This window comes from Larus michahellis, chromosome 1 (genome assembly GCF_964199755.1).
Source record: "Larus michahellis chromosome 1, bLarMic1.1, whole genome shotgun sequence".
In the NCBI taxonomy this organism is placed as follows: Eukaryota; Metazoa; Chordata; class Aves; order Charadriiformes; family Laridae; genus Larus; species Larus michahellis.
In genome coordinates, this window is record NC_133896.1 from 61,451,983 (window position 1) to 61,461,624 (window position 9,642).

General features: G+C 42.9%; 1 protein-coding gene across 1 annotated transcript in view; it reads left to right on the plus strand.

The window, feature by feature from the left end:
* Positions 1-7,056, plus strand: part of LOC141737770 (tyrosine 3-monooxygenase-like) — a 33,599-nt gene extending 26,543 nt beyond the window's left edge. Inside the window, exons 11-12 of the mRNA XM_074572736.1 lie at positions 5,187-5,320; positions 6,897-7,056. Of these exons, the coding sequence (XP_074428837.1) occupies positions 5,187-5,320; positions 6,897-7,056 (294 nt within the window). The remainder of the gene's footprint in view (positions 1-5,186; positions 5,321-6,896) is intronic.
* Positions 7,057-9,642: the final 2,586 nt, after the last annotated feature.

Here is a 9,642-nt window from a genome sequence, read left to right on the forward strand (position 1 = left end):
GAGAATCCTTCAGCACTTGCTATATTCACAGCAAACAAACAGAAAACTTAGGCTTGTTTTTTTTTACCTGGTGAAACCTAAAAGATCCAATATCACAGTACAGTTCAAGGCCTGAGTACTTTATAGTTTTACACTAAATGCATTTGCACATTAAACAGGGTACTAAAGGGCAGAGGTAATAATTTCTCCAATACTTATGTAGCTTTCATAGTAATATGCACCAGAGAATCTATCTGCATGGCTACCTCCTTTTGCATTTGACACTGATGAAGGTAAAAGTTGCGTTGGAAATGCTCACTTTTGGTGCTGGAGTTGAGTGTACCAGACTTGTGCTCTCTCTCCTCTCTTCCTAGTCTCTTCTTCACCAGACACCAACAAGCTCTTCTACTTTTGATTAAAGTAGCAGACAAGACCTGCTTGTTCACAAAACTGTGCTATATAACACAAAAGTATAATTGCATCTCAACTTCCCTACCTCTAAGGTTGACAATGGAAGTAGCAACTGTCCTTGAGTTGATAAATGGCAGATTCTTGTCATTACTTTTATCGTCAGTAGTTGTCAGGTAATGCTGCTGGATAAACTTTTGATACATCTGGGTCCACCTAGGTCTTCATCCATCATATTACTGAAATTACATGCAGATGTGATATTTATAGTCAATAGATAACAAAGAAGGATTCCCACCCTTCCAAAAGTGTGTTCGTCTTGCATGTTACACCTCAGATAGTCTGAAGATGAGCAAGTAGTTCACCAGCAATGCTGCTGTGTGCCCTGTACAACCCCTATGTGAGCCCTGCAAGTTCATCACTCTAGCTTTTGGGACGCCAGCTTAATGGGTTCTGTGCACTTCATCTTGAGCATCTGAAAATTCTTGTACACAAATTAATTATACCCGTTGCCTTAAGTGCTGAAGTTTCCTTTTACGGTTGATTGATGCATCTCACGGATTTTATATGGAACAAAACTGAAATACAGATATGTTTCCATTTAATCATTCTAGTCTGCCTAAGCATCTGATTGTAACTTCAGTATAGACATTGGCAGCGTGAGTAAAGTGCTGAGGTCCTATGCCTAAGCACCTGCTAGCAACTTGAAAATATATACCAACTGTTTCTTTTACAGCTGAAAAGAGGAAATATGTGCAGTGTAGTGTCTATTTCATAGAAGGGTTTTTTTTTTAGAAAAACAGCAGTGGCAAGGCCGTTTTGTTAGAGAATATGAAGATTGGAAGATAGCGAGGTTCATAGTAGCCTTCAGTTTCTTGCAGAGCTCATTTTGCAGTCTTAGGCTGGCTCTTGAGAGAGCTCTAGATAACTTTTGCTACTGCTTGAGAGAAAGCCATTGTCCATCCTGATAATTATCTGCCAGTCTTCTCAGTATCAGCTCAGATGTGGACTTGCAGATGGAGGCTCCAAACTTGATTCCATATCATTTAGTGATCAGCATATTTGTCACAGGCAGACTCACTGCGACTCATGTGACTGAGGAGACACACAGCAGCAAAGGAGGCGTTTCCTCGCCACTGAAGGCTTCTGAATCAGGAATAGCAGGATGATTTGGTCTCTTAGGAGGCAATAAAGGCATGAGTTACTAAGGCGAGGTGGTTGGCTGCAAGAAGATAATGTCTAACCAGCTGGAGAGGGTTACCAGCATTACATCCAGCTAATGTTAGGTGAGAACTTAACATCAGCAAGGAGCCTAGGAACATCCCTGAACTGCAGTCGGCTGATGGTCTGTGGGTGTGTGACTGTAACCCAGGGAACCACGTCCTGACTATGAAATCTTAAAAATGTTTTCCTCTTCTCCACAGTACCCACTCTGACCAGTATGAATTCAGTTTCAGGTAGTTATTTTATGTGGATAAACTGATCCTGCCCAAATTCATGAAAGGCAGGTCCTGTTTGACAAACCTGATCTTCTATGACAAAGTGACCCACTTGGTGGATGAGGGAAGGGCTGTGGATGTTGTTTACCTGGACTTTAGTAAAGCCTTTGACACCATTTCCCACAGCATTCTCCTGGAGAAACTGGCTCCCCATGGCTTGGATGGGAGCAATCTACACTGGGTAAGAAACTGACTGGATGGCTGGGCCCAAAGAGTGGTGGTGAATGGAGTTAAATCCAGTTGGCGGCCAGTCACAAGTCGTTTTCCCCAGGGCTTAGTATTGATGCGGTTTAAGATCTTTATCAATGATCTGGACAAGGGGATCGAGTGCACTGTCAGTAAGTTTGCAGATGACAGCAAGTTGGGCAGGAGTGTCGATCTGCTTGAGGGTAGAAAGGCTTTGCAGAGGGATCTGGACAGGCTGTATCGATGGGCCGAGGCCAGTGGTATGAGATTCAACAAGTCCAAGTGCCAGGTCCTGTACTTGGGTCACAGCAACCCCATGCAATGCTACAGGCCTGGGGAAGAGTGGCTGGAAAGCTGCCCAGCAGAAAAGGGCCTGGGGCTGTTTGGTTGACTGCTGGCTGAATATGAGCCAGCAGTGTGCCCAGGTGGCCAAGGTGGCCAACAGCATCCTGGCCTGTATCAGGAACAGTGTGTCCAGAAGGACTAGGGAAGTGATCATCCCCCTGTACTCAGCACTGCTGAGGCCCCACCTCGAGTACTGTCTCCAGTTTTGGGCTTCTCACTACAGGAAAGACATTGAGATTCTGGAGCAAGTCCAGAAAAGGGCAACGAAGCTGCTGAGGGGTCTGGAGAACAAGTCTTATGAGAAGCAGCTGAGGGAGCTGGGATTGCGCTTGTTTAGTCTGGAGAAAAGGAGGCTGAGGGGAGACCTTATCGCTCTCTGCAACTATCTGAAAGGAGGTTGTAGAGAGCTGGGGGTCGGTCTCTTCTCCCAAGTTACAAGTGATAGGACAAGAGGAAATGGGCTCGAGTTGCACCAGGGGAGGTTTAGATTAGATATTAGGAAAAATTTTTACACTGAAAGGGTTATCAAGCAGTGGAACAGTCTGCCCAGGAAAGTGGTGGAATCATCATCCCTTGAGGTACTTAAAAGACAGGTAGACATAGTGCTTAGCAATACGGTTTAGTGATGTTTTTTATCAGTGTTACATTGATGGTTGGACTTGATGATCTGAAAGGTCCCTTCCAACCGAGGCAATTCTATGATTCTATAACTTGGGACAAAGGCAGAGGATGAGAGGTAGACCTGAACGCCCTCTGCATGAGACTTGCACTTGAATCCTCGTTATCTAACAAATTATTTAGTGACAGCACCTAGGTATCAGAAGGCAAAGGATAACCATAACCAAGTCTAAACTAAACAGTTGTAATGGGTCTGACTGCTGGCCAGCCTTGCCTCCTCTGAACTGTAAGTATTCCTCCCCAACAGCTCTTGGTATTGCACTGTTTATTTCACTACGTTCTGTCAGCTGTTCTACATTATCCAAAATGCTTCTCCTGTTAACACTCAGCTGGACTCTGTCCTACATACTGTAAAATCTTATGGCTCATACCACACTTCTGGCAGCACTCAGCACTACACATGCTTTTCTTGCAGCACAACAAGTACTTAACTTGTAGAGGACTTAAAGGCCATCCGGTTTCAAGCTGAACTTCCACTGAAATCAATGGGATTTCGGTTCTGCTTCAACACTGACAGTGTAGTGGGACCCCTGTCAGATTTTGAGTTTCTAAAATCTTTTCCCATTAGTCCCCAGAGCTTTTAAAATTACAAGAGCAGCCTTATGTTTGTGTATACCATCCATCTTTGATTGTATGAGTGCTCTCCAAGGTTTACTCTTCATTTAGACACTGTGAATGAAGAACAGGGAAAACACCATCTTTTAGCATTGTCTTGTCTTTTTTTTTTTTCTTTTTTTTTAAAAAAAGGCCCTGTATTAATTTCTTAACCAGTTCTGCAGCAAATTGGCCTACTGGTTAAGGCAGGCCTCCAGCGATAGAGAGTTCAGGCTCGATGCATTCAAATATCTAAAAATGTGCTTAAGGGTCCTTGTCTGAATTTTTCCAGATAGCTGATTGAGCTCTAATCTTGTGCAGTGTGACCCACTCTTACCAGTTTATTACAAGTACCAGGGGAGTTTGTGTTTGGATCATAAAAAAGTGAAGGGAGCCTTCTGAAGACGGGTGAAGAAGAGAGAAACACAAGCAGGCAGACTTCAAAAAAGAGGTTGGTGCTGAAAGACTGGTGGATGGTGCCCACTGTCCAGGACGAAGGCAGAAAGAAACATTTTGATGCTGAGTGGGATGAGTTGCCCATTTCCTTTTTGTTTGTACCCAGGACACTTCATCAAAATGGCCATGACGCTCACCATCCTGGCTGATTGGAGCCAGCTTTGAGGCACGTCTAATGTGCAGTTCAAATAGCGCTGGAGCCGAGCTAACTTTTAACTAGCTCACTTGGGTCTCAGGGGCAGACAAACTGTGCGGGAACTCATGTTGAACCTGAGCTGCCCTGCCTTCCCAGGACCCTGCGCAGGTACTAAACAGCAAACACCAATACCTACGCAATCACGCTGCCACCAGCATCGCTGCTGGCTGGTTTAAAGGTAGCGCCGGTATGTCTAAACAAATGATAGATGTGCCCATGGTGGATGTAAGTGGTTTCTGTAATCCTACTGTGTGCCTGAGGGGAAAATATAGAAGAATCTGAGAAGAATGTAGAGAAGATCCTCTGTGGGCCCAAAACACGAACATGCACACACAGAGTACAGTTAGGCTGCTTAACTGGCATGGGAGCTGTGCAGAAAATACCAGGAGCATTCTGTCTGTTCTTCAGTGCAGCAGGAAATGTGATATTTGTGACATGGGCTGCCGACTTGGAAATAGTGCTGCACAGTAGTGTGAATCTTCTATGATACTAGTTGAAAAAAGGAAGCATGATATTATTTTTTCTTCTAGATATTCAGATTTTGGGCGGTGGCATAGGCTTTTCCTTCCCTGTCTGAGAAAGTGGCTGTGGTACCCAATCGTACGTCGCTGTTATACAGGAAAAATATCTTCCTTCTTTCTTTCTTTTTTTTTTTTCCTTCTTTTTAAAAATTAATTTTATTTGGTCTATTAACTGCCACTTATGAAAAGCAGCTTTCAGCTGTCAAAGACCAGGAATTGATATTGCCTTTAACAACTGCACAAAGAGCATTTCACAGCCCAGTGGGCGCTAATTCTTGCTATGTTCATTCACCTGCTCTAACCTGTGTTTTTCCTGCTACAAAGTACGCTTTATCAAACAAGCCAGAGTACAAGCCTTTTGATCCAGAAGTGACTGCAGTTCACCCCTACCAAGATCAAGCCTTCCAGCCCGTCTATTTTGTAGCAGAAAATTTGGAAGATGCCAAGGCCAAGCTTCAGTAAGTAAAGTGTGGGTATTTTCACTGGGCGGGGGGGGGGGAACACCATCCTGAATCCTAATCTCAAATACATCTACTACTACTGCAACAACCATGCCACGCCATCTCACCACACACTGCATCTGCACAGTGGCTTTTTTACAACAAAGTTAAACAGGAGATTGTTTATCTGATAAAAGCCTTATAGAAAAACGCAGCTATATACTGCAATGCCCTGTCCCATGCTTCATCTTAGCAATGCCTCATTTTGGCAGCTTTTGAGATAAATTCTGTAGCTGAGTAGTGAGAGTAGAGCACAGTCCCACAATGAGGGTGCGTCTGTGCTAGTCCGTACAAATAGGAACTCGTGAAGAACTGATTTACCCAAGGTCACATGGAAATTTTATAGCAGACTCGGGAATTAACATGGATCAGCAGGGGGCTTAAAAACAAGATTGCCTTTCTCCTCTGATTATATCTGCACAAGAATGCAGAATCAGCATTCACAGGCAATCTAATTTCTACAAAGTAGCTGACTGCAACCTAAATAACATTATTTCAAATTAGCTTGAGGTGTTTCTAAGTGCATTCCATTTACTATCCGATGTTATGTGGTGAGGATTTTTGTAATATTTTTTTTTTAAAGTAAGCAGGGCTTAAATTCTGGCCTTCATCTCCAACAGTTAGAACAACACAACCGATTCCGGCTGGAGGCAGGAGGCTGGTTGTGAAGCTACTGGGGAGCATGTAGGAGCTGAAATGAGGAATTTATTAGAGGAAAAGAACCTGAGCCAGACTTACTCCCCCCACCTCTTCCCCAGAAGCACTGTCTGCTGGGGTTATAGCAATGGCAAATTAGGCCCCTCATCTTAAATCTGAAGGTTCACATGCAGTTATTAACGTGTGTAAAAAAGTGTCTGAGAACCCACTGAGAGAAGAAAGAGGCGAGCCTGAAAAGAACTTACTAGGACAAGGAATACACCATTCTCAGACTTGAAGCTTTTTCATACATTTTTTCAAGATAGTTGCTCAGCCAAAGCTGCTCAAAATAACCGAAGGCACAAGAATCTGTCAGAACGGAAAACATAAGGCAACAACAGTACAGGGGGTTCCTACCAGCATGTACTTAATGGAAACATTGTCGAAAATGGCAAGCAATCATGTTTTTTCTTTCAATAGAGGCGGCAAAATAGCCTAGGATACCTAGTATCAACAGGTTTTTAGAATTTTACTCAGAGAGAGCTACTCCAGGTTATTTCTTGGAAATGAAGGCAGCAGACATGCTGTGTTGCTGCATTCCTCAGCTTGTGGTTGTAATAACTCCGAATTGCGTTAACGTAGAGCTGTAAGAGCACAGACAGGTCTGAGCCAGCCACGCCGAAAAGCAGGCACTGCAGACCTTTTGGGCTGCAAGTAGTTGCGCCCTGGGAAGGATATACTCCGCCAAACAAAGTTAAGGAGTAACAGTGACTAGGGTGTCACAGCAGCCTCTGCTCCCCAATAAGTCCGTGCCTACATACCAAGAACTCAGGTCCTGCAGGTTTTACACTTTGGGAAGTGGCTACTGAACTAGCAGCTCTGTCTTCTTCCCCCCCAGAGACTACATGATGAAGATCAAGAAGCCTTTTTCTCTGCACTACGACCCGTTCACCTGCACCATAGAGGTTATGAACACACCTCAGAAAGTCCAGAGGGCACTCAGTCAAATGAAAGAGGAACTGAAAAACCTCTGCTTGGCCCTTGAAAACCTCTCTTAAAACTACAGCAGTACATCTCACCTGGCACTGAGATACTTGTAGACGGTTCCAGCACTTGAAGATTTAGTGATGAAGTTGTAGTTGCACGCGAAAATCTTTAACCTGCAAAACAGCTCTGTCAAGCTAATCTTTTCACTGAGATTTAGGCTGCTGACTTAGCCACATTAATGAGTTTCTATTGAGTATGTTTCAATGACAAACAAGACCAAATTACTCCAATTTTTGGTAGGTGATATGAGCTGCAGTTGCTTCGAGTGTATTTATCTGTTACTATTGGACCTTTATTACAGTTTTTTTTTATTCACCTGCCACCCTTCCAAGTTATCTGTCCCAAAATAGCACAGTAACTCTTCAGCCACGCAGTCTTTTACTTGCTGCTTAAATAACATGATAATCTTTTAGGTTGGCTAGTTGCCTACATTTAGCAGTCCTTGCAGCTAGCTCATTTCTGCTAGCAATTATGACCAGCTATTGTGCTCACAAACTATGAACGGTTCCCTTACAATGTGCAAATGCAAGAGTTAGTAAGAGGAACCCTTTACTTCTGCTCACTATTTATTTTTTAGACACTCTTCTCATTCATTAGCCTTCAAATATGGATAAATAATTTCCTGTCATATTTGAGATCGCAAAATCTTTGTCCATAAAAAATGCAGAAAATAGTAGACCCGTGATACTGTGGCACTGTCACATACAAGGATGCCTAATTTGAAAAGGAAATTTGGATTCTGGGAAGCAAATTTGGGTGTAAGGAAGTATTTTCAAAGCAGCATTTAAGAAATAGAGTCCCATTGTTTTTCCATGAGATTCAGATACTCCTGGAGACCTTTAAAAATCTTTGCTTCTTATTGATGTCATGATGATTGTAGCAATAACCAAAAGGCCAAATCTACTGAACACCTAGTGTAAAACCTAAGATCAGCCACTAGCAGCCATACGGCCTTGCTATGGAAACAGCACCAGACATGTGCTCCAACTCATCTTGCCTCCCTCTACAGTCCCTCTCTGAGATGTGTCTGAAGTTTACCTACACTCTGCAGGTCACATTTCCCAGAATCAATCCCATAATTGCCTTTTCCAGACTTTCATGCTCTTCGTGTCCCCTTCCTTCCTCTACTATCCACAAGGATTTCCTGTCCTCTTAGTAGCAGCACAAGCAGATGGGCTTGATGCACATTACAGGTATGGCATAAGCAGGGGCAATGTGGATCTCATGGCTCAAGCTGCGTGACAATGATCCACAAATGTCAATGTAGATTTATCCTGCACAGCTTAGAATCTCTACTTATTTTTTTCAAAAGTATATTTAGCAAGCTTGTCCACTGCTATTCACTTGCTGCCAGCGTACATGGTCTGAACGCTGAGGTAAATGTGAGGTGGTTTGGCTCTTGATGGGAAAGGAGTCATCATCTCTGCCTTAACTGGTCACTGTGGGATAGGAGCATGTACACAGAAAGTCACAACAGAGCAATTCAAATGCTGTTACTTCATACAGAGCTTATCTCACTGTAATTTGTCCATGTGCCAGGCTCTAAAGAAACTGTCTTATTGGAAGTTAATGTGATTTTGTCTCTTAAATCTTCATGTCTATAAGCACTTCAGAAAATTTCCCCACGGGCAGTAAATAGAGTATTCAAGATCTGGGGAGCTGCTGCAACTGCTCCATTTTATTAAAATGTGGTGATGCCTGAAAAATTTGGAAGTATCTTTGCAAAAATGGCTATGAGACCCCTTCCTCTCAACAGCAGGAACAACCCGAGTTCTTTCTTTTTTTTCATTTAAGTCCAGGATCCTTGTATTCTACTCCAGATGACACTTCCATATCATAAACCCTGTTTTGCTAGAGATTCAGTGACAGAACTGAAATGAGTTCCTTTGCTTCCAGTATATTTCTGCTGCAATGGAGGATGATCTCTCAGCATACTTTTATGGATTTAATTCTACTTATCCTGCTCATACACACACACACACAAATACCATTTCCTTTCAGAGCAATTTGTTTTGTTACATATTGTAATAATTTATCTGGCTACTTCCTGCCAATTGGTGCATAGGCAAAAATGCTTGATAGCTCACAACAGATTGTTTTCAGAAGTATTATTTTCATCAATCAGTTGTTTTACAGTGAAAATTGAACCATGTGCTTCAGTTTTGTGTGTTTTCTTTTTCTTTCTTTTTAAGTGGAAGATAATGCCAGAGCGGAAGAGCTATCAAAATATTTTCTATAGATGGACTCTGTAAGCCATAGGGCCTTTTTCATGTATTCCCTCTGAAACAGTTGAATGTGGAGTTTAGACTTGAGTTTGGCTATTGCTCAGAACAGACCTATATTTGGAAGAAATGAGAGACCTGATGGATTTGTTTTGCCCAAGGCCTCACACTTTCCTTGGAGGGACTCCAGGCCCGCCCACACACCCTTGTCTTTTCCAGTTCCTGTAGCAAGGAGAGAAAAAGAAACCATTTGGAGCCAGATTCTCCCACCCTTACACACGCTGAGTAGTACCCGATCTCTCGAGCAATCCCAGCGACAGTACTGAGTCAATTTAAGGTGCTGTACACAGAAAATAAGAGCAGGATTATAAAAAT